We start from the raw sequence: 25,726 nt of genomic DNA, 5'->3' as shown, positions 1-25,726 counted from the left end.
GCTTCTGCAGGAGTCTACCATGTACCATGCTGTGGACAAGATGTCTCCAGAGGGACCACCACACGCAGTAGCAGCATTGTCCAACACACAAATCTAGGAACATGAAAGGCAGTGCAGACTACTCCAACCAGAGAAGTCAGCAGAGCACCTGAGGAACCAACCTGGACACAGCATATGATTTGAGAACACAGAAATGCTGGACCTCTTCAGCAACCACCATGTCAGGCTACACAGAGAAGCCATTAAAATCCACAAGAAGCATGTGGACAATGTCAACAGAAAGGAGGAGACCATGAAAATGAACAAAATCTGGCTACCAGTATTTAAAAACTCTAAAATTAGAACAGCACAACAACAGAGAGTAAACAATCAGGCACATCATATCACCTCTCAACAAAAGATTGCCCCAGGCACTGCCAGGCCATCAAATGCTATTCAAGGTGGTCAGTTGAAACATTCACACCTAGCACCAGCAGACAAGAGTCCTTTGCCCCACCCTGGTCATTCCACAGATATATAAACCCCGTTTTCCTAGTTCCAACAGACCTCAATCCCTCTGAGGATGCTTGCCATAGATGCAGGCGAAACGTCAGGAGAGAATGCCTCTAGAACATGGCCATATAGCCCGAAAAAACCTACAACAACCCAGTGATTCCGGCCATGAAAGCCTTCGACAATACACAGAAATAATGTCTTTTAGCTGCAAAGAGTGAAAACACTCAATGTCAAAATGTACTTTGTTCGAGGCTTTGAATGTCACATTGGGAGAAAGGTAGAATATCAATAAAACCAATTATGTGTGCAAAAACTATTGTATTTCGTGCACTATTTTTTTTCTGAAAACAAAAAAAAAAAGCCTAGGATTACACCTAAGATTAAAATAGCCACAGTCATGGATCTTCAGTGTGAAGTATATACACGTAAAGTAACTGACCCGATCCTGAACACGGCTCCAACTGGAACATGAAATCCCAGTTTGAGCATTTTCTGTTTCAATATGAACACGAGAATAGAGACATCAAGCGCTCCTTTCTCGCCTTTGGATGCCTTTTGGGTTCAAACCCAACCGTCTGCACTTAGAACACTTGAAAGAGGTGCGTGTGATTATAAAGCTGCGGTAGGTATAGCAAGAGGCTAAATAGAGAGCTGTGGTCTTAATTAGGCAGGGCTCCAAATTAGTGGTTGCGGCTTCCGTGACGTTCCATGGCGCAAAAGCTCCAGCACAACACGGCGCATGGCTCATTATATCTCGCTGTGTGAATCTTCCCGTACATTGGCATGCTGCGCCGAAAAGGCAAACGCGGCCGATCTTTGGTTATCTTCCTGGAGCAGAAAGGGACGGATGGAGATTAATTCCACCCCCGGCAGAGATGAGAGAAGGCATTGTTCTTGGCTCTGCGTGTGGCTGTGCCTGGCAGGTGAGTTTCTGACATGTGAGACGGGGTCTGCGCGGGCGCCCATGTGTGCGTGAAATCAAAGCAAGCCACGGCACTCCAAGCAGGTCTCCTTGAATGAGGAGAGGGATCCGTGACCCTCGAGTTTTCCCTCTTGGAGATACGTCACTCCGAAGGGGCAAGGCTCTGTGCCGCGGGGCATAGCGTGGAGCCTCTGCAAAGGGGACCCTGGAGAGCGCCCGTATCATTCCCTCCAAGATTCGCTCTGTAGCTCTTACAGTCTCAGACCCATGGCCGGAGGCCCAGGCAGAATGAGAGAAGTGTTGTTGTTGTTTGCAGGAATCTAAAATGATCAAGGGTCTGGAGAACAAGCCCTCCTCTGGACACATTCCATCTTAGAGTCAACATCTCCCTTCAGTTGCACTGCCCCTGATCTGCAGCAGTGATGGGAGCAGAACCCAGATTGCCCAGCCACGCCAAACCTAAACTGGCCCATCTGGACAGCTACTCTTATCTTTCCTGTCACTACTTCAGAAGGTCAGAGCCCTCCAGGCAGGGAGCTCCTGGTGGCCGCCAAGTGACTGCAGAGGTAGGCCTGCGTCTAGGGAAAGTCGAGCACAGCGAAAAGGGAGTGGTGGCACCAGCCTGTGTGGACAGAAACCAGTCCAGCTTTGAGCCAGGCTGCTGCCCACTCTGCCCCCGGTGCAGGGTTGATCTGGAGTCCAGTGAAATTCTGGAACATCCTGTTGCACTCCAGAACAGGAATTAGCCCCTCTGACTATAAACACACCACACGTTGAGTGAAGGAACAATCCTTTCTATTAAAGCTTAGCCAAAAAGCCAGTAGAAATAAATGCTTGTAGAGATAGATAAGATTCTAAAAGGCAATAAGGCATTCGAAGGCAACAAGAAGATACAGCGTCCAAACATAGCATTCAAAAGCAATGTTCAGAAAGCATAAAATAATATTCCAAGGCACTGATAATCGATACAGGAATCAACCAAGAAGCAAGAACAGACCAGATTCTGCTAGTCAAGTTGAAAGACTAGAAAAAACCATAAAAACGAGATCACTTGAACAGGAATTCCATGAGGCTTGTCCTTGGTTTCCAAACGATGCCTGCTCTGACAAGATTCTCTAAAGGCAAACCTTAAATCCCAAGAACTGGTTCCATTTTCCCCAGTCTTTGACTTTAATTGACGAATTCTTTCGGATCTACGTAAACATTGGGCCTCTTGTCGATTCTGGCTAATCTCCAGCCGCCGACTCTGCTTACCTGACTCCTCATTAACTTTACCAGGTGTGAGACTGTTTTCCAAACTGGAATCTGGAGAGCTCATCTGCGGAGGGAGTAACCCTTCCTCCCAAGGCCTGACAGGAACATTCTCATGAGAATCTGCCCTTTGCACCAAAGCCTCTCTGTCAGTGTCTGCTTGAAACTCATTGACCAAAGTGTCTCCATCTCTCATCCTCAGTCCCAGCCTCCCCCACATCAGAAGCAACAGGGGACTGATTTCCCTCCTCATTACCCACATCGGACACAGAAACATCAGGAGACTGAAACACAATCACAGGTTCAAGCACAGGCTGAGTCCCAACACATCCCCTGACTTTGCTTAATTCAAGGTTGAAACCTATTCAGCTCAGCATATGCTGTGTTAAGTGACAGGTGCCTCTGGACATCATTTGGACATCTGGGAGGAACTTTTGGTCCACGTTGGATTATGAGGCTGGTTTAGATAACCCTCAGGGTTCGGGCCTTCCAATTGAAATTGACTCAGACGTGTTGCAATTTTCCAACACAACAGGAGGACGCGTTGACATATCAAACCCAAGCACGGAAATCAAGTTTCCCATTTGTTTTCTCTCCCAAAACAAAGGATCGCTGAGACTTGTCAACACAACAATTAAAAATGCTGATTTGCAGTCTCTCTTCCCGTTGGTTTCCTCTCTCCGCTACCTAGAAGGCCAGGCTATAATTACGCTCATTGATTTGAGCAATTATCAAGCTTGATTTTTATTAATCTTTTTTTAACCTACCAGAAGATAGTAAATGCTGTAGTGCTTATTTACTATATAATTATGTTTTAGTAATGATTTATGTCAGATGGGATTAGAATGCGGGAATTTAATTAAACACACAAAGGAGTCATAATAAAAGTGATCCTCCTCCGCCTCCTCCTCTTCCCCCCTTAAAGCAAAACTCCCGTGGAAGTGTTCTGGGTGTGTCCATTTCTCTTGGGAAAATGCCACAAATGCACAGCTCCCAAAGGCACGCGTGTTCCGTTTACATGCCTGTTTTTAAGAGAGAAACTATGTGACTCAATGGGGGAAACCCATAAATGGGGGTCAGCTGCATTAAGATCACTACTGACCGGAACATCATGAGTTCAAAGCCAGCCCAGGTCGGAGTATGCTTCCAACCAATTTGTGTAGCTTGCTGTCGACCTTTGCAGCCCGAAAGACAGTTGCATCTGTCAAGTAGGAAATTTAGGTACCACTTATGTGGGGAGGCTGATTTATTTTTATTTATTTACAGTATTTATATTCCACCCTTCTCACCCCACAGGGACACAGGGCGGATTACAATGTACATATACATGGCAAACATTCAAAGCCAGTGTTGTGACTGAGCTATTTTCTGACGATGAGGATGGTGGGATTCAGATTCCTGTTCGGTTTCAGCTTCCTGGTTCTTTGTGCCTCAAATCTCTGAGCCTGCTTCTGAGGCTCCCACAGACAGTGCAGTGTCAACACAGCTGTTTCCACCAGAAAGGAATTTTAACGAAGGGAATAGCGAGCAGGTGCCTTCCCACAATGATACCGAAAGTGTAGATAGTGACTTGACCTGAGAAGCTCGCCTTGATCTCCGGGTCAGGCGGAGTTCGCGTCTGGCAAGCTCGGTGAAAGGTCGTCGCAATGCTTTTATGATGCTGAGAGCCTAATGTTTTGATGCGAGAAATGTATCTAGGCCTCCTGGAAACTCTGTGAAAGCGTCAGTTCAACGTAGCTTACTAGCCTGAAAGCTTCACGGAATAATCTTAGCCTGGAAAGCAGTATGCTTGGGATTTCTTGAATGATGATTCTTCCCTCCTTCTTTCTCTCCTTCTTTCTTTCTCTCCCTCTTTCCCTCCTTCCTTCCCTCCCTCTTTCCTTCCTTCCCTCTTTTTCTTTCCCTCTTTCCCTTCTTCCTTCCTTCTCTACCTGTTTCTTTTCTTGCTTCCTTTGCTCTTTGGTTCCATCCTTCCTTGTCTCTTTCCTTTCTTCCTTCCCTCCCTCTTTCACGCTTTCGTTCCTTCTCTCCTTCCTTCCCAATTTCACTTTTTTATTTCTTTCTCTCCTTCCTTCCTTCTCTACCTTTCTTTCTTTCCTTCTCTCCCTCTTTCTCTCCCTCTCTCCCTCCTTCCTTCCTTCCCCCTTTCTGTGTATGTGTTTTGTGTGTGCATATATGTGTGTATATGTTTCTGTATATATTTCTGTATATATGTGTGTTTGTGTACATATGTGGTTCTGTGCATGTGTTGTAATGCATTTTTTGATTTTTGGCATTTTCAGCTTCTTCTGCTGTATTTTCCAGTGTTTTTATGAGTGATGGTCACTTGTTGGCCTGAGAGGTGTCTTGTGTCCAAATTTGGTGTCAATTCGCCCCGTGGTTTTTGAGTTCTGTTAATCCCACAAACGAACATGACATTTATGTAATAATTTTCCCACATGAAGATACCTGGAATCCTAGCTGGGCAATATTGGGGATTTGCAATTTTTTAGAAAGGAAACCCTAATGACCGTTGTTGGACAGACACAAAAATGACACGTTCTCTCTCTTTTTCCAAAATTCCAGCCACTATGAACAAGACCGGAATGCGCTTAAGAGGAAGGAATGGGAGCGGCGAAACCAAGAAGTTCAACAGGATGAAGACCTTTTTGCATCTGGCTTTAATCTTTTTGGAGAACCCTACAAGGTAAGGAACCCCCTGAAGCTCTCTTTGGCCTGAGGATGCTTGTCATAGATGCAGGTGAAACATCAGGAGAGGATGCTTCTGGAACATGGCCATACAGCCTGAAAAACCTACAACAACCCAGTGATTCCGGCCATGAAGGCCTTCCACAATACACTTTCGAACCCGTCCCCGAACTGGAGAAGCACCTCACCTTTCCAAGGTTTCCTCATCTTGGGGAGGTGAGGTTTGCTCCCAGTCCTTGTTGCTTCCCTGGAGAAGAACACTAGCAAAAGGTTACATCGCCATTTGACCCCCTGGAAAACTAGTAAAAACACAATATGCATTTGGACATAGAATCATAGAATCAAAGAGTTGGAAGAGACCTCTTGGGCCATCCAGTCCAACCCCATCCTGCCAAGAAGCAGGAGTATTGCATTCAAATCACCCCTGACAGATGGCCATCCAGCCTCTGTTTAAAAGCTTCCAAAGAAGGAGCTTCCACCACACTCCGAGGCAGAGAGTTCCACTGCTGAACGGCTCTCACAGTCAGGAACTTCTTCCTAATGTAGGTGCAGCAGAGCCTATCAGGAGGCTCCTGCTGCCTCGACGCTCCAGTGAATCAGAAGGGAGGGAGGCAGGGTGAAGGGAGACAATGCATTCTGGAGTAGATTATGGATCCTGCCCTGATCCTGAAGCGTTAGAGAGGAAAGAGCAGAGAGGAATCTGCAGAGAGCCTGAGAAGGCCAGTTCGGCAACAGCCAAGTGGGGCCCTTCCCCGTCAATGCTGCCTCGGCAATCAAGGAGAGAGAGAAGAACACGCCAGCGAGTGTTTGGGGCCTTTGCGTCACCATTCCTCGGGGTCCCTTCCGCGCAATGTGGAATCTCCTTGTTTTAATTTGGGGGGACGAGCCGAGCCTCGCTTTGGCTGCTGCCCAAACGGTTCTTTGTACAGTTTGGTGGAAGGAGGCCGGATGGAGACAAAGAATTTATTCTGGGTTGTTGTAGGTTTTTTCGGGCTATATGGCCATGTTCTAGAAGCATTTTCTCCTGACGTTTCACCTGCATCTATGGCAAGCATCCTTAGAGGTTGTGAGGTCTCTTGGAACTAGGTAAAAGGGTTTAATACATCTGTGGAATGACCAGGGTGGGACAAAGGACTCTTGTCTGCTGGAGCCAGGTGTGAATGTTTCAACTGACCACCTTGATTAGCATTTGATGGCCTGGAAGTGCCTGGAGCAATCTTTTGTTGAGAGGCGATTAGATGTCCTTGTTTGTTTCCTCTCCGTTGTTGTGCTGTTGTAATTTTAGAGTTTTTTTTAATACTGGTAGCCAGATTTTGTTCATTCACAGAGAAGCCATTGAAATACACAAGCATGTGGACAATTCCAACAGAAAGGAGGAAACTATGAAAATGAACAAAATCTGGCTACTTTGTAGGCAGGAGATTCCACATTCTCCCCCCGGCATCTCCAGGTAGAGATGGAAGTGTTCCCAAAACGCGAGCAATCTGCTCCCAGTTAATCTTTTCAGCGCCCAGATTGAGAGAAGCGTTCCCTCGTAATTCTTGTCTCTTTTCTTCTCTTGTAGACGAGCAGAGGCGATGCCCTTGCCAACCGGGTCCAGAATACGCTGGGGAATTACGACGAAATGAAGGACTTGCTGACCAACCACTCTAACCAGAGTCACCTCGTCGGCATCCCAAAGAACTCCGTGCCGCAGACCCCGGTCGACAAAAATGAGCCGAGCTTCTTCCCCGAGCAACGGAACCGGATGATCCCGCCTCTCCCGGTCAGCGGCCACGCCTCGGCCTCCATGCCTCCCCCGCCTTCCATGCCCTCCAACCCCGGGTTGCTGCACGGCCACCCAAACAGCAGGAAGTCCCGGACGGACTGGCCCCGTGGCAGCCACAACGCCAATGGCGGCCAGCCAAGCCAGCCCGGTGGTCAGCAGAGCAGGGCCAAGCACGGCGCTTCCTCCCACGAGGCCCCTCCAGGCCGGTACGAGGACCTCTACGCCTGCCCAAGCGAGCAGCACAAAAGCGGAGGAGGCGAGGAGGCCAACACAACGCCCTCGTCTTCACACTCCAGGAGACACAACCATTCGAAGCCGGCCGGGGCCGACCACTCCTACAAAGAAACCTGCCACGCAAAATCTCCAGTGGAGCTTGAGTTTCTGGGCCACGGGCCTGGGTCGCCGCTCCCCTCCACGTCTTTGTTGTCGTCCAGCAACAACCTCTCCACCCAGAACTTCCCTCCTGGGCTTCACTGTAAGACCCAGCAGAAGCCCACCGCCTATGTCCGGCCCATGGACGGCCAGGACCAGGTTCCCAACGACTCGCCCGAGCTGAAGCCTCCTCTCGAAATGGATGGTGTGTACGGACATCAATCCTTTGGGACTCTGCTGGACGGAAAGGCCACCGGACCAGGGTCAAAGAATAAACTACCAAAGCTCACTCTTCCTCAAGCCAGTGACGTAAGTGGCATTTCCCTCCTTTGTTGTGGTTGTTGTGGTGGTTGTTTCTGCGTATCTGGGGAAGGACCTCCTTGTGGTCCCATTGCCGTCGTGGGCGTGTTTGGGGAGAGCCTTCTCAGCGTCTGGTGTTGCTCTTCACTTTTGTGTTGTAAGTTGTGTGGAGAACGGCGTTGGGTCCCAGAATGAGAGAAACGCAGAAGAATAGGCATTCGGTCAGTGTGCGTTGTTGCATTTCACAGCATTGAGCCCTGCATTTTTGATTCAGCATGCATAGGATTCAGGGGGCAACAACCTGGAACTTCAATTCCATGGTTAGTCCCAAGTACAGTGGGGGGGGGGGGGGGAGTATTTAGTCAGATGCCGATTGTACACGTTCTCCCACTTCACAAGATGAGAGAGGTCAGTAACTGACATCACAGGTAGACCTCAACTAAGAGAGACAACATGAGAAAACCCATTGTTTGATTTTTAATTAATTTATTTGCAAACTAGTCATCCCCTGCCACACATGGCTGTGGCCCAGTTTTGATGATCTGGAGAGTGAAGTCATGAGAAAGTGTTGGTTTCTAATATATGTAATGTCTTGATGCTTGTGGGTAAAATAAGTATTTGGTCCATAACGAAAGTTCATCTCCATACTTTATTGGCAATGACAGAGATCAAACCTTTTCTGGAAGTCCTCACAAGGTTGGCACACACTGTTGCTGGTCTGTTGGCCCATTCATTCCTCCTTGTAGATCGATCTCCTCAAGAGCAGTGCTGTTTTGGGGCTGTCGCTGGGCAACGTGGACTTTCAACTCCCTCCCAAGGTTTTCTATAGGGATGAGATCTGGAGACTGGCTAGGCCGCTCCAGGACCTTGAAATGCTTCTCACGGGGAGGCCACTCCTTCCTCCGTTGCCCTGGCGGTGTGCTTGGGATCACTGTCATGCTGAAAGACCCAGCCACGTTTAATCTTCAGTGCCCTTGCTGATGGGAGGAGGTTTGCACTCCAAATCTCACGAGACGTGGCCCCAGCCATTCTTTCTGTTGTGGTTCAGTCTGAGCCTGAGCTCTCTGAGCCTGAGTTTCCTCAGGGCGAGGAGGATGATGGGTTACAGATTTCTGAACATGTTCCGGTTAGTGAGACAAATGAAGCAGACAGTGTTGATTCTGAAGAAGAGACGGCATTTCTGTTCCCCAGAGCAAGGAATGTGGCTGTAGATAAAGATAGTGAAACTTCGGAGCTCCAGGTGGAGGCTCCTTCTGGGAGCTCAGGGCCTCTTGGTTCCCAGGGTGACCAGGCCCAGCAGGGCAAAGAAAATGAGCTCTCTGACCTTGAAGATAGTGGAGAATTGATTAGACAGGACCGTTTGCAATTAAGAGTTCAGAGAAACGCACACCTTGCCAACAAGCGTGAAACTAGAGGCCAACGTAATGCTTTCATGTTGGGGAAACTTATTTAATGATCTGGTCAAAGGGCATTCTCTGTCAGTCCAATGTCGCTTTTACCCTGTTAACTTCTGGCTTTTGCAGAAAGCTTCTGGCTCTTTGGGACTTTGGGAATGATTAAATATTTAAATTGGAAGAAAACTGTTTAGGGGTGGAGTTAAGGGCAAAGGTTAGATAGCTGCCCCCACATCCACTGTTTTAGCGTGGTGAGATGACCTTAGCATTTGAAGGCCTGGCTGAGCCTGGGGGAATCTTTTGTTGAGAGGTGTTAAGATGTGCCTGGTTGTTTCCTCTCTTCTGTTTTGCTGTTGTAATTTATTATTACATATTATATTATTTGAGAACACAGAAATGCTGGACCACTCTCACAACCACCATGTCAGACCACACAGAGAAGCCATTGGAATACACAAGAAGCATGTGGGCAATTTCAACAGAAAGGAGGAAACCATGAACATGAACAAAATCTGGCTACCAGTATTAAAAAACTTTAAAATTGCAACAGCACAACAACAGAGAGGAAACAAACAAGGACATCTGATCACCTCTCAGGAAAAGATTGCCCCAGGCACTGTCAGGCCATTATATGCTAATCAAGGTGGTCAGTTGAAACATTCACCCCCTAGCTCCAGCAGACAAGAGTCCTTTGTCGCACCCTGGTCATTCCACAGATATATAAACCCATTTTCCTAATTCCAACAGACCTCACTACTTCTGAGGTGCAGGCGAAACGTCAGGATAAAATGCCTCTAGAACATGGCCATATAGCCCGAAAAAAACCCCAAGAACCTAGTGATTTCAGCCATGAAAGCCTTCGACAATACAATGGGTTAAACCCTTGTGCCGGCAGGACTGCTGACTCAGAAGTCAGTGGGTTGAGCTCCCACCTGTCAGCTCCAGCTTCCTATGCAGGGACATGAGAAGCCTCCCACAAGGATGGTAAAAGATCAAGCACCTGGGCAATGTCTCCTGGGCAATGTCTTTGCAGACGGCCAATTCTCTCACACGAAAAAAGCCTTTTCTCCTTCCTTTTAGAGTAATTGTTTTGAGCCGATCATTTTCTGGACGGCTTTAAAGATGAGCAAGAGGAAGAGATCCCTTGCCGTGATTTATGAGCCTTCCAGGGTGCAACAAAGACGGGTGTGTTTTGCAGGAGAGCCTCGCATCCTCATCCTCGTTTTCCGGGAAGAGCGTCTGAAAACCGTCAACAGGCCCGTTTAGATGAAGTGGAAGCGCGGAGGTTTCCTCGCAGATGGCGTTTTATTAGGAAAATGTATTTATTAATAAGCGTGGCTTTGAACAAGATTGCTTTACAGATGTTTCTGTTTATTTTTACCTTGGGTTAGAAATCTGCTGGAGGAGTCTGTTGCAATTTGTCACCCGTATTGTTTGGCAAGGAAATAATTGCATGCAAAGGAAATAATGAGGTGGCAAAGGCAAATAAATGTGTTGCCTCTCGCTGCTGATTAAAAACAAAACGGAATCCATTAACAAATTTGAATGAGGAGGTTTCATTCACCAAGCAGCGGAACATGGGGTCGGCGTTGGCAGCGTGGTGCAAGCGTGAGATGGTCAAGAGCTTTGGTCAAGAGGATGTGGAGCAGGCGGGGAAAACGTTGCTGCTCGCCTGTCAACTCATTCGCGCTCAAGGGCGCCTTGACGCCCAGGCTGTGTGGCTGCTTCTTGGCCCCTGAACTTTGTGCAAAAGCTTCTAAAGAGCTTCTTGAAGTGGAGCTGTTGTTCTGTTTCAGCTTAAGGTGGACTTATTTTGCAGAATTTGTGTCTTTGCAAGGTCTTTGCAAGGTTTGTTCAGAGGGGCTTTGCCCAGAAATTGCCATTTCTTCCGCCTGTCTCAGTGGGTTTCCATGGCTGAGTGGGGACTTGAACCCAGGTTTGCAATTCTCCAATGCTCAAATCACCCCAAAGCAGTGCCTCTCAGTCCCATTCTGTATCCTTACAATCTCCAAGGCATGGTCCATCACAAGGATATTCACTCTCTGCAACATGCCAACTCTACTGGTCTCAAAACTTCCCCAAAAGGGCAGCAAGCATTGGACATCCCATAAGAGACTGGGCAAAAGTATGGACTGACTTACTTAGGCGATCCCTCATTGTTCGAGTACGATTTATTTATCGTGTCAGGAGCAAACCAAACCGTTGTATTGCATTTTTAAAAATCAATCAAACAAACAAACAAATCATAGAGTTTGCAAGCTTGGTAGTTGATTAGATGTCCTTGGAGCGGTCTCTGTCCCCTTGGAGTGCTTCCGGTGTTGCCGCAAGGAGGTCCTCCCTGGTGCATCATGTGGCAGGGCTCAGGTTGCATTGCAACAGGTGGTCAGTGGTTAGCTCTTCTCAGCACTCGCATGTCGTGGATTCCACTTTGTGGCCCCATTTCTTGAGGTTGGCTCTGCATCTCGAGGTGCCCGAGCGCAGTCTGTTTAGCGCCTTCCAAGTCGCCCTGTCTTCTGTGTACCCAGGGAGGAGTCTCTCATTTCGTATCAGCCACTGATTGAGGCTCTGGGTTTGAGCCTGCCACTTTTGGACTCTCGCTTGCTGGGGTGTTCCAGTGAGTGTCTCTGTAGATCTAAGAAAACTATGTCTAGATTCAAGTCGTTGACGTGCTGGCTGATATCCAAACAGGGGATGAGCTGACGATGTCTCTGCCTTGGTCCTTTCACTATTGGTTGCTACTTCCCGGCCGATGTCAGGTGGGGCGATATTGGCTAAACAGTGTAACTTCTCCAGTGGTGTAGGGCGCAGACACCCCATGATAATGCGGCATGTCTCATTAAGAGCCACATCCACTGTTTTAGTGTGGTGAGATGTGTTCCACACTGGGCATGCATACTCAGCAGCAGAGTAGCACAGCGCAAGGGCAGATGTCTTCACTATGTCTGGTTGTGATCCCCAGGTTGTGCCAGTCAGCTTTCGTATGATATTGTTTCTGGCACCCACTTTTTGCTTGATGTTCGGGCAGTGCTTCTTGTAGGTCAGAGCACGGTCCAGAGTGACTCCCAGGGATTTGGGTGCGCTGCAATGCTCCAGTGGGATTCCTTCCTTCCCAGGTAATAATCCTCAGAGCTCGGGATGCTTCTCTGTTCTTGAGATGAAAGGCACATGTCTGTGTTTTAGATCTGTTAGGGATCAGCTGGATTTCCCTGTCATAGGCAGTAAGGGCACCTAGAGCTTTGGAGAGCTTCTGTTCAACCATCTCAAAGCTCCCTGCTTGAGCGGTAATGGCACGATCATCAGCATAGATGAAACTCTCTGTCCCTTCCGGCAGTGGCTGGTCATTTGTGTAGATGTTGAACATGGATGGAGCGAGCACGCTTCCCTGAGGCAGGCCGTTCTTCTGTTTCCGCCCTCTGCTTCTCTGGCCTTGGAACTCAACAAAAAAGCTCCTGTTTTGTAGCAGGTTTCCTCTGAGGTGGGCGAGATGGTAGTCCGTTGTGATACGATACATTTTACTCAGGAGGAGGCAGTGGTTTATAGTAAACCACTAAATCACTTAATCCACCCGCAAGAAAACAACCAGAATGAGAGATCATTGCAAGCCTCAGAGAAGTAGACATGCTTTTCTATTTCACCAACACAAAGGGCGAATGGCTGATAATTTGCAAAGAAGAGGAAGTTCTGAGGAGCGGCCCAACTCCAAAGCCTCTTCTTGATGATGCCACCACCTGCTGCACCTCAGAGGTCGGGGAAGTTCTGAGCAGTAACTTCAAAGGCGAACTTCACCGTAGGAATGTCTCCTATTCATCCACTGCAGGTAATCTAGACCCAAGTCCTTGAAGATGGCGGTGCAAGACCTACCCTTTGAAATGTAGCCAATGCAACTGCTCTTTCGGACGAGCGGGGAGGTTCCCCTTTCCATGATTGCGACTCGGGAAGAGGGATGCCACTCCATCAGATGCAGATCCTTGTGCACACAAGTGGTTTAGAGACCACTTGAGTTGCTGATCCACTGGCCGCTGTGCACAAATCCACCGTCTTGATGTGCTTTGGTGCATTTAAGCCTTTCTCGGGAGCAAATGCTTACAGATTATTTGAGATGCACTAACTCAGCAGCAGGGAGCCATCTTGCACATGGCACATGACTGTGGAGGGCACCTTATGGAGCGCTCCGATTAGAGAACGGGCTTGCCAGGACTGTGAGAAGAACTCACGTGGAGCAATTCAACAGCTGAAAGAGAAGGAAAACTGAAACTATTCAAAGGTGCATGAGTTCCAGATAGGTAGGCTATGGGCATCAGAGTCGTTCGATGTGTCTGTCTGTCTTTCCATCCATTGCATTTATCTGTCTGTTAGGAGAGGCCGTAAGAGGCTGCTTCTTCAACTTATGGGATGCCCAGTGTAGGGAGTAATGAGGGACACAGGGGATGTGTAATGGTAGGTTTGCTGCCACCACCCCAAATTACAGTTTGAGGAATTATCTTGTTGTTATACTTGAGGTAGAATGTCCCTATACACCGGCTCTTCCTTTTGGCTCCCTTTCTGGTGACTGAACTGTAGAGATGGGGAGGCTTACTGGATCTAACCTTATATGATGAAACCAGGCTGAGGCAGATTAACAGTAAACTAGAGAATAAGTTTATTGAAGTATTTGAAGCAAACAACTGACTACTGAGAGGTACATAAGTGTAGTTTGTTTCTGAAGCACAGACTTATTAAGCAAATGGTTTCTTTAGAAGGAGTAACTTTTCCTTAACATGAGCTACTTTCCTCACCCTATCCTGTAATATGTAACAGTGCGTTTCTATGACCAGCCGCCCCTGGCTGCCTTCCAGGGTATCCAGGCTTCCCCTGGACTACTCTGAACTTTAGGGAAACAAACCCACTTGTATTCTGTCCTAATACAAGTAAACAAGCCTTCACTTTGACTGCCCTAGTCAAACTATACAGAAGCACTTGCTCTTTAATTATTCCCTAACAGGTTTATTCCTAGCTCACTAAGAAACTCTCTTCTCCCTGTCTGAAATCCTAATCTTTTCTCTCCTAGATCAAATCCTTCTCTCTCCCTTCTGTCAGAAATGACAGCCTATTTACACTCTCCTTCAACTCCTCCCCTTGGGGTCTGAACCAATCAGGAGTTAGCTGACTCCTCCCCTTGCCTCTCTGCCTATACCATCATGTCTGCCATCCTGAGCTGCCTTCCCAACATGGAGGCCAGCTCACTGACTTCCAGGCTGTGGCCTACGAAGAAAAGCCATGAGTTCATTACACCCAGCTCTCCAGCTACCTCCCTGAGATACATCTTATGCACCCATTACTAATCTTCTCCTGGAGCAGCCCCAAAGTATGCATTAGAATCAGTTGAACCCCAAGACAGCGCATTGAAATAATAGTACAATTCATTTTCTAAATTGACTAAACAGTGTTCTGCTTACCAGGAGAAACCGCTCTGGCACCAAGGATTAGGTTTCGAAACAGGCAATGCAACAGATAACAATTTTATTCATTCATTCATTTATTTATTTACAATATTTATATTCCGCCCTTCTCACCCGGCAGGGGACTCAGGGCAGATTACAATGTACATATAACAGCAAATATTCAATGCCATAGACTCACAACATATACAGACAGACACTCAGAGGCTATTTTACATTCCAGCTTCTGGCCACCAGGGGAGCTGTTGCTTCTCCATCCGTTTGTGACACTGATGAAGTACTTCCTCATTCTTTGCATACTTCCTGGAGATTTGTATGGCCTCGTAAATTAGCTAAATAAGCCTCCCCACATTAAGTGGTACCTAAATTTCCTACTTGACAGATACAACTGTCTTTCGGGCTGCAAAGGTCGACAACAAACTACACAATTTTCGTCGGGAACTCACTCCGACCCGGGCTGGCTTTCAACTCATGACCTTTTGGTCAGTAGTGATCTGAATGCAGCTGACTCCCAGCCAGCTGTGCCACAGTCCCGGTGGTGCAGAGCATATTCTAACAAAATGAGCATATTCTACATCACAGACAAGGTCCATATCATCCACTGTTAATGCTCAGTGGGTCTGAGCATCCACCTTGATGTACCTATCTCCAAACCTGTTCTCACCAGATGTTTTGGACCAAAAGTCCCATCGATCTGGTCAATATGGCCAAATGATTAGATTTGAGTAGTGTCTTAATTCAAAACATCTAGTTTGGAAATGTAATTGTCATATGTTCAGCAGTTAATGGTGCCTGGTGATGGAAGAGTTAATGTAAGTATCAGTTCTAAAGGGTTCCGTAATCTGTAAGTAAGGGTTCATGGGTGAAAGCAATTAAGGGTGGAGGTATGCAAGAGATAAGTTGCAGCTGGGTGTTAGAAGTGGTCTTTGGGAGAAAAGTATTGTCTTATCTTGGTAGTAGATGCTGCTGGTTTGTGGATTTTTGGTATCATGAACTGTCTCCAGAACCCCTGGAACCCTGGAACCTTGAACCTCTGGACTGGCTTTTGACTATGGTATAGACCAGGGGTCCTCAAACTTTATAAACAGAGGGCCAGTTCACAATCCCTCAAACTGTTGGAGGGCCAGATTATAATTTGGAAAAAAAATGAATTCCTATGCACACTGCACATATCTTATTTGTAGTGCAAAAAACACTTAAAAACAATACATCAATTAAAATGAACAATTTTAACAAATATAAACTTATTAGTATTTGAATGGGAAGTGTGGGCCTGCTTTTGGCTGATGAGATAGGATTGTTGTTGTTGTTGTGTGCTTTCAAATCATTTCACACTTAGGTTGACCCTGAGTGAGGGCCGGGTAAATGACCTTGGAGGGCCGTATTCGGCCCTCGGCCCTTAGTTTGAGGACCCCTGGTATAGACTCTTGATCTCTGGACTTTGTTTATTGAACTCTCGGCGTTTGACCACTGGACTGGACCCTTTGACTATGTTGTAGCTTTTGCTATCAGTTTTTGTTTATTCTGTGGCTGAGTGCTATCTGTGTGTTTTATATTTTGCAATATTTAAACAGCCAGAAAGTAAATACTGTTTTCATTAAACTGTTTGATAAAAACTGGGAGTTTGGTTCATCTCTACCTAAAACAGGCAGAGTCCTGTCAACGTGACAGTAATTTACAGCATGTCTTGGAGACCATGTACAACAGTGGTTCTCAACCTGAGGTCCCCAGATGTTTTTGGCCTACAACTCCCAGAAATCCCAGCTAGTTTACCAGCTGTTGGGATTTCTGGGAGTTGTAGGCCAAACACCTCTGGGGACCCCAGGTTGAGAACCACTGATCTACAATGTGTTGGGTTTCCTTAAGAAGCAAGGTGGTCCAAAAGCATTTCCCGAAGTAGAACATGGAAAAGTCCTTGTTCTGCCCATGACAATTGCTATTCTTAAAGCGACAACTTAACACATAATGGAGTAAACAGTGTACACTCTTGTCACCTGAACATGTTGAATACGGCCTTCCCTTCTAGTCTTCTCTGCCAGTTCTTGGAGTATCTTCAACCTTCAAGTTTCCCATTGGAGGGAAAGAAGGGTTTGGGCTGTCTCGATTGCAATTCTCCAACAAGCCATAATGGAGTAGCTGTAAACAAATCCAGATGGAGTAGCTGTAAACATATAGACATTATAATCCAGATGTGACATGGTTGCAGCCATGTTAGTACTGCTGACATGGATCTATTGCAAGATGAAAGAACTATGGATGTTTGTGCTGGCATTAACTTTGACCCGAAGTAAAACAAAACAAGGGCAAAGGAAGGGGTCAATGCTACTTGATTCCAGGGTCAACAGAGAGAGAGAGTGATGCTATCAGCGAGAAAGAGAGACGGGGAAATTGGAAGCCCTTGGGTTACCCTTTCTTTCCCCCGAAGCCCATTGTGAAGCTTCATAACAAGTAACAGTTGCGCTGAAGAGCTGTAGCCAGGTTCAGAATGGAGTTGTGGTTCCACTCCACCTGCTCATTCATGCAAAGCTTGAGTAAACATGGAGGATCGTGTGAAATACAATGAGTGGAACAGAAAGTGTGGTTAACGTTGGCTTCCTGCTGCTGTTGCTGCTATTTTTCGTACGCTCATCTCCACCACAGAGCAATGCAAGAGCTTAGCAGAGCACTTCCTTAGCCATAGTAGTTAAAGTGGTGTCAACTCCATGGCGTCTATTCTATAGTAGAGACTAGCTGTCCCCTGCCACGCCCAGTCTGTTGATCTGGAAAATAAAGTTATGAGAATGTGTTGGTTTCTGATATATGTAATTTCTTTCTGCTTGTGAGTAAACACTATTTCTTGCTGTTTCTTTGCCAGTGTTGATGTGGAGAGTGTCTGGTTTCCCTCCTCTGGAATATGCAACATATCATTGTCCTTCTTTAGGGTTCCCTTTCAAATCTATGATACTATGTGTGTGTGTGAATCATATCTATCTATCTCTATGGCTGGATGGCTCTTTGTCAGGAGGGCTTTGATTAAGTTTTCTTGCCCTGATGAAGGGAGTTGGACTGGATGGCCTTCAGTATTTTCTGTTAGTCATGGGGGTTCTGTCTGGGAAGTTTGCCCCAAATCTGTCGTTGGTGGGGTTCGGAACACTCTTCAGTTGTAGGTGAACTATAAATCCCAGTAACTACAACTCCCAAATGTCAAGGTCTATTTGCCCCAGATGTTCATATTTGGGCATATGGAATATCCGTGCCAAGTTTGGTCCAGATCCATCATTGTTTGAATCCATGATAGTCTCTGGATGTAGGTAAACTGCAACTCCCAAACTCAAGGTCAATGCTCACCAAACCCTTCCAGTATTTTCTGTTGTTCATAGGAGTCCTGTGTGCCAAGTTCAATTCAATCGTTGATGGAGTTCAGAATGCTCTTTGATTGTAGGAGAACTATAAATCCCAGCAACTACAACTCCCAAATGACGGACACACCTTGTGTTATGAGACGTTTTGTTGCCAAATTTGGTGTGATTTCGTTCATTGGTTCTTTTGTTTTTAAGGGACTCATTATGCACAGAGCATATATATATATATATATATATATATATATATATATATATATATAGATGTGCTCATGGTGAGACGCACCAACGAGTGTGCTTGAGGGGCCTTGTTCTCTCTGGGAACTGAGGTTGCATCTTCACTGCAGAGTTAATGCAGTTTAATGACCATGCAGTGGCCCTGATTTCTCATGCCAGGAAGGGAATGCTCCAGATCCTGCAAGGAAGACTCCAGCAAGACACAGAGAGAGAGTTGCCAGGTGGACAAGCTGGGTTCAGAAAAGGCAGAGGAACCAGAGACCCAACTGCCAATATCCGGATGCTGGAGAATGGAGAAAGGCAGGGAGTTTCAGAAAAAGATCTATTTCTGTTTTATTGACTATTCTAAAGTCTTTGACTGTGTGGATCACAATAAATTGTGGCAAGTTCTTGGTGGTCTGTATGGGGAAACCAAGCCACCTTGTCTCTCTCCTGAGGAATCTGTATAAGGACCAAGTAGCAACAGGAAGAACACCTTTTGCTGTCAAGAATTCAATGACTGCACGTTGTTTAAGTCGTATTGACCAACCGTCTGCGCAAGAGTTCCATACTTTGCACTTTAACAACACAACCATTCAATGCTAAGGCTTCCCATCAAAATGGAACTGTAGAGGAGAGTCTACTGAACAAGCCAGTACCTGCCGCATACGTTGCTTAAGTCGCACTGATCAGCTGTCTGCGCAGGGTTCCATACTTTGCACTTTAACAACACAACCGTTCAATGCTAAGGCTTCCCACCAAAATGGAACTGTAGAGGAGAGTCTACTGAACAAGCCAGTACCTGCTGCATACGTTGCTTAAGTCGCACTGAGCGACTGTCTGCGCAGGGTTCCATACTTTGCACTTTAACAACACAACCGTTCATGCTAAAGCTTCCCACCAAAATAAAACTGTAGAGGAGAGACTACCGAACAAGCCAGTACCTGCTGCATATGTTGCTTAAGTCGCACTGACCAACCATCTGCGCAGGGTTCCATACTTCGTACTTTAACAACACAACCGTTCAATGCTAATGCTTCCTGCCATATGGAACTGTAGAGGAGAGTCTGCTGAACAAGCCAGTATCTGCTGCATACGTTACTTAAGTCGCAGTGATCAACTGTCTGTGCAGGGTTCCATACTTTGCACTTTAACAACACAACCGTTCAATGCTAAGGCTTCCCGCCAAAATGGAACTGTAGAGGAGAGACTACTGAACAAGCCAGTACCTGCCGCATACGTTGCTTAAGTCGCACTGATCAGCTGTCTACGCAGGGTTCCATTCTTTGCACTTTAACAACACAACCGTTCAATGCTAAGGCTTCCCGCCAAAATGGAACTGTAGAGGAGAGTCTACTGAACAAGCCAGTACCTTCCACATACCAGTACCGCCATCGGTTGAGGAGTTACGAAGGTGCAGGCATTACTTTTCATTACATTACCTTCTGCTGTCAAGAATACAATGACTGCACGTTGCTTAAGTCGTATTGACCAACCGTCTGCGCAAGAGTTCCATACTTTGCACTTTAACAACACAACCGTTCAATGCTAAGGCTTCCCGCCAAAATGGAACTGTAGAGGAGAGTCTACTGAATAAGCCAGTACCTGCCGCATACCAGTACTGCCATCTGTTGAGGAGTTATGAAGGTGGAGGCATTACTTTTCATTACATTACCTTCTGCTGTCAAGAATACAATGACTGCAAGTTGCTTAAGTCGTATTCACCAACTGTCTGCGCAAGGGTTCCATACTTTGCACTTTAACAACACAACCGTTCAATGCTAAGGCTTCCCACCAAAATGGAACCGTAGAGGAGAGTCTACTGAACCAGCCAGTACCTGCTGCATACGTGCTTAAGTAGCACTGACCAACCATCTGCGCAGGGTTCCATTCTTTGCACTTTAACAACACAACCGTTCAATGCTAAAGCTTCCCACCAAAATAAAACTGTAGAGGAGAGACTACTGAACAAGCCAGTACCTGCTGCATATGTTGCTTAAGTTGCACTGACCGACCATCTGTGCAGGGTTCCATACTTTGCACTTTAAAAACACAACTGTTCAATGCTAAGACTTCCCGCCATATGGAACTGTAGAGGAGAGTCTGCTGAACAAGCCAGTACCTGCTGCATACCAGTACCGCCATCGGTTGAGGAGTTATGAAGGTAGAAGCATTACTTTTCATTACATTACCTTCTGCTGTCAAGAATACAATGACTGCTCGTTGCTTAAGTCGTATTGACCAACCGTCTGCACAGGGTTCCATACTTTGCACTTTAACAACACAACCGTTCAATGCTAAGGCTTCACGCCATATGGAACTGTAGAGGAGAGTCTACTGAACAAGCCAGTACCTGCCGCATACCAGTACTGCCATCGGTTGAGGAGTTACGAAGGTGGAGGCATTACTTTTCATTCAACCCCTGGTGCAAAAGCTAGAAGTTCCGAAATGCTTCTGGGTTGCCCACTTAGGCACTCCTCCTGAGAAAATGTTTTGGCAGGTTCAGTGGAATGATAAGCTTGTGTTGTATTCGTTTCAAATCGCCCCTTATCGCTGGATTATATATTGATTAGGACTTCTGCAGCAAGCTGTAAGAAAAGGAAATCAAAAGGAGGGCCTGCCCTCTTTCTGGATTGAAGAGCACGGAAAATTGACAGGGAGATAACCATATTGATTGAACCCAAGCCGTCAAGGCAAGGACTGGGGGGGGGGGGGGGGGGGGGCTTCGCAGGCACGGCCAGATCCAGGAGGCCTTCCTTTGAGTTGGAGGGAAGGACACACAAGAACACAAGACCAGAGTCAACGAACTCCTCATTTTGCTTTGAGTTGCCACATGACATGACATTGCGTCCCCAGATCTTCATTGAAGACCCCCTCCTTTGAGCTTTCCCAAACTTCAGAGGGTGAAGAGTAATGGGCTGCGAGGAGGAGCCTTCTTCTCCTGGGTCACGTTTCAAGTAACACAAAAGAGAGCTGGAACTCAAACCAAAGCCAGAGCCTCCTTGTTCTTCACGCAGCATTACAAGACGGGCACATGTGGTTTCTATTTGTCAATACGGGGAGAAGAATGGCTCTTGCAGCGCGCCTTAATGGAGGCCACATGGCGATGCTCATCCAGAAAGCTCGCACATCGGCGGCCATGCCTCTGTTTATGGCCTGGTTGGGTTGGGACCCACTTTTCCACTTTCCAAACCTCCCTTTGTGTGCCGTCGCGCCTGGAGCTATAACTCTTAGTGAAAGAGGCATGGACGTGATATCTTTCCCCCAAGGAATTGCTTCTTGCCCTCCTTTAGGAAACTGGAACTCCCAAAGACCAAAACTCAAAATAGGTTTAACTGTTCACCAAGAGTTATCCCTTTAAGGCAGTAAGCTGCAAGTTTCAAAGGGGGTGAAGGAAAACATACATTACAGTCTCTGGTTGTCTTGGGTCCAAGGAGTTAAGAAGCTTTTCCAGGTCCCTCTTTCTCAATGGCTGTGAATGCCGGAGCAATCCACAACCCCAGTCCAAATGGCCTATGTTTGAAGACACAAAGTCTTCCTCTGGTGCCAGAAGAACTGGTTTGAAGGCGCTTGAGACTTCCCAACGTCATTCAGGTTGAGCTCAACATGAAGCATAAGTCTCAAGGGTAAGAAACTCAGAATTGGTGCTGAGAGGTAACTTAATCAAGGGCTTTTAGAGCCAAGTCTCTTACGTCCATCTGGTAGAAAATCTGATGATGGAATGAAAAAGGGAAGCAATCTTCTTCCCCAGGAAGAGGTGGAGCCAAACAATTGATCTGAGAAAGCAATTCAACTGGTGCAAACAACATTGATTGACAGCTATAAATAACCAATCAATCCAACTATACATAGGCAAGGTAAAAAGTCAGGATTAAGCATGATACAACAATAGGTTCTTGTGGGTTTTTTTGGGCTATAGAACCATGTTCTAGAGGCATTTCTCCTGATGTTTCGCCTGCATCTATGGCAAGCATCCTCAGAGGTAGTGAGGTCTGTTGGAATTAGGACAATGGGTTTATATATCTGTGGAATGGCTGGGGTGGGGCAAGGAGCTCTTCCCTGCTGCAGTTAGGTGTGAATGTTTAGCTGATCACCTTCATTAGCATTTGAAGGCCTGCCTGAGCCTGGGAAAATCTGTTGCTGGGAGGTGTTAATCTGTGCCTGGTTTTTTCCTCTCTGTTGTTTAGCTGTTATAATTTTAGAGTCTTGCAGCTCTTCTGATGTCTGAGGTGGAGTATCCATTGGCCTGGAGAGCCCAGTTGAGGTGGTTCAGTTCATCTTGGAGGAGGTGGGGTTCGCAGATTCTTTTTGCACGGTCTGCCAAGGCTTTAATGGTGCTTCTTTTTTTACTTGGGTGGTGGTTGGAGTTTGGCAGACCGTGCAAAAAGAATCTGCGAACCCCACCTCCTCCAAGATGAACTGAACCACCTCTGCGCTTAACCACAACCTTTGAACTTAACCACAACCTAACTATGTGAGTTTGAACTTTGTATGACCTCTACATGTCACATCTTGTTTCTTAAAAACATTTTCTTCCGTGTTGCTCTTTTTCTACAGAGAAAGGGTATATTTCTCTTTTGCTGTTAATCTCATTCAAAGCTCCTTGCTTAGCATTTGTAAATTTCACTCAAAGACCCTTTCAGTATGCCCATAGCGCCCAGAATTTTTTGTGGAGGGACATGGGAAACCCAATCCATTTTTTCTGCCCTACATCCTGGTACAGTATGTCTGGAACAGCTTACCAGCAGAAGCCTGTTTCTAGTGTGTTTCCAACACCATTTCTTTCTGGGGTGAGAAATCCTAGGTAATCGTAACACACACCCCCCCCCCCCCCCCAATAGCAGCACATGGGCCTCCTTCCCTAAACGGCTGAGATGGAGATCAAAGTGGGGTCTCCCTGTGGGCCCCATTTCTGACGCTCATAAATAATGTCAGCCCAAATTTATTTTAGTCATAGCAGCCCCCCCCCTCCCCCCCGTTGCTGCTTTCCCTTCTCCAATTCCTTGGAAGAACTCAAGCCATTATGTTCCACAGATGTGTAAACGCGGCGGGTTGCATTTCATCGGTGTCGTTGGACACGGAAGCCGCCATTCCTGCCCTGAGCAACGTCCCACAGTTCCATCGACAGGCGTCTGCGTTTTTCGTGAAAGACATAGACACTGAGATTGTTGTTTCCCACAATATGCAAATGAGTGTTTCCTTAATAAAAGCAGCCTGGTGCCCTCGTAATGGATCCAACTGGTGGGTTCCTGCCACTGTTTCTGTCTCCTTGCGCCAAGTTGCCTTCTGCCCGGAGGACTTTGCAGCCTCTTTGCAGGAAACGGTCAATATCTCACTCGCTCCTCGCAGTGTACAAGAACCACTGCAAATGGGTTTCCTTGGAGAGGAGGAGGAGGAGGAGGAGGGCGGATTTTTGAAATATGAACACCCTGTGCAATATTTCTTGCTGCCGACTTCCAGTTGCTGCTGAGATATGGCTTCCCCCCACCATCGTTTACGAGCAGCCGGCAGCTTCCTCCAAAGAGTTTCCTTCTAAATTAAACTTCTCGTCCTAGGCAGCATCCTGCGCCCCCCTCCCCATCAATTGAAATTTTTATTTATATAGAATTCAGTTTAGGAAAGGAAATCCAAGTCTTGCAAAGTGAGCAAAAGTAGGAATGCAAGTGGTCTTGAAAGAACCCCCCCCCCCAACCACCACCACCACCCCCAAGGTGTACATGGCAGGCAATTGTAATGTTCGTTTGTGGGATTAATAGGACTCAAAAACCACTGGACGAATTGACACCAAATTTGGACACAAGACACCTAACAACCCAATGTATGTCCTTCACTCAAAAAAATTGATTTTGTCTTTGGGAGTTGTAGTTCTTGGGATTTATAGTTCACCTACAATCAAAGAGCATTCTGAACTCCACCAATGATGGAATTGAACCAAACATGGCACATAAGACTCCCATGACCAACATAAACACTAGAAGGGTTTGGTGGATATTGACCTTCAGTTTTGGAGTTGTAGTTCACCTACATCCAGAGACCACTGTGGACTTAAACAATGATGGAACTGGACCAAACTTGGCACAAATATTCTGAAGATATGTGCCTCTAAGAGTTAAGAAACATTGAAACCGTCAACCTTCTTCTATGCTTCAATAAACTTGTATATAAATAAAAATGTAATGTTCGTTTGTGGGATGAAGAGAACTCAAAAACCATTGGACGAATTGACACCAAATTTGGACACAAGACACCTAACAACCCAATGTATGTCCTTCACTCAAAAAAAATTGATTTTGTCATTTGGGAGTTGTAGTTGCTGGGATTTATAGTTCACCTACAATCAAAGAGCATTCTGAACCCCACCAATGATGGAATTGAACCAAACTTGGTGCACAGTTCTCCCGTGACTAACAGAAAACACTACAAGAGTTTGGTGGGCATTGACGTTGAGTTTGGGAGTTGTAGTTCACCTACATCCAGATATCACTGTGGACTCAAGCAATGATGGATCTGGACCAAACTCTACAACAGTGTTTCTCAACCTGGAGGTCGGGACCCCTGGGGGGGGGGTCGCAAGGGGGGTGTTAGAGGGGTCGCCAAAGACTATCAGAAAACAGAGTATTTTCTTTTAGTCATGGGGGTTCTGTGTGGGAATTTTGGTCCAATTTTATCATTGGTGGGGTTCAGAATGACCTTTGATTGTAGGTGAACTATAAATCCCGGAAACTACAACTCCGAAATGTCAAGGTCTATTTCCCCAAAACTCCATCTGTGTTCACATTTGGGTATATTGAGTATTCGTGTCAAATTTGGTCCAGATCCATCATTGTTTGAGTTCACAGTGCGCTCTGGATGTAGGTGAACTACAACTCCCAAACTCAAGGTCAATGCCCACCAGACCCTTCCAGTATTTTCTGTTGCTCATGGGAGTTTTGTGTGTCAAGTTTGGTCCAATTCCATCATTGGTGGAGTTCAGAATGCTCTTTGATTGTAGGTGAACTATAAATCCCAGGAACTACAACTCCCAAATGACAAAATCAGTCCCCTCTCCCCACCCCATCATTATTCAAATTTGGGTGTATCGGGTATTTGTTTCAGTGAATCAAAATACATCCTGCATATCAGATATTTACAAGATGATTCATAACAGGAGCAAAATTTCAGTTATGAAGTAGCAACGAACATAATGTTATGGTTGGGGGTCACAACCACGATTTAGCCATATACTGCAAGCCGCTCAAATGTGTGGATTTCCTAAGAAAGGTATATTTTGTCTGACATCGAATCTTCGGGGAAAGTGGAATTTAAACTTTCCGTGAGAATCTCGGCTTTCTTCCGTCCCTAGAGTTTAACAATCAGGAGTAGTAATACTGAGCTGAATTCCTTTGAGGTCTGCTATGTACGTTCCATTTGGATATGTCTGTAGAGGTTTCCACCACTGTTTTGTGGTTTATTCATTGAGTCGCTTCCGACTCTTCGTGACCTCCTGGACCAGCCCAGGTGTCCTGTATCATGTTCTGTCGTTGATGGTGATGGAAGGGTTAATG

At 46.4% G+C, this 25,726-nt stretch overlaps 1 protein-coding gene across 3 annotated transcripts in view; it reads left to right on the top strand.

Moving 5' to 3' along the window:
• AFF2 (ALF transcription elongation factor 2) overlaps window positions 1-25,726 on the top strand; it is a 489,804-nt gene that overhangs the window by 117,192 nt on the left and 346,886 nt on the right. For all 3 annotated transcript variants that reach the window (XM_067471707.1, XM_067471706.1, XM_067471705.1), the window contains exons 2-3: window positions 5,234-5,354; window positions 6,921-7,805. In XM_067471707.1, the coding sequence (XP_067327808.1) occupies window positions 5,234-5,354; window positions 6,921-7,805 (1,006 nt within the window). The remainder of the gene's footprint in view (window positions 1-5,233; window positions 5,355-6,920; window positions 7,806-25,726) is intronic.

This window comes from Anolis sagrei, chromosome 10 (assembly GCF_037176765.1).
Source record: "Anolis sagrei isolate rAnoSag1 chromosome 10, rAnoSag1.mat, whole genome shotgun sequence".
In the NCBI taxonomy this organism is placed as follows: domain Eukaryota; kingdom Metazoa; phylum Chordata; class Lepidosauria; order Squamata; family Dactyloidae; genus Anolis; species Anolis sagrei.
This window is presented reverse-complemented; position numbering and strand designations above follow the sequence as displayed.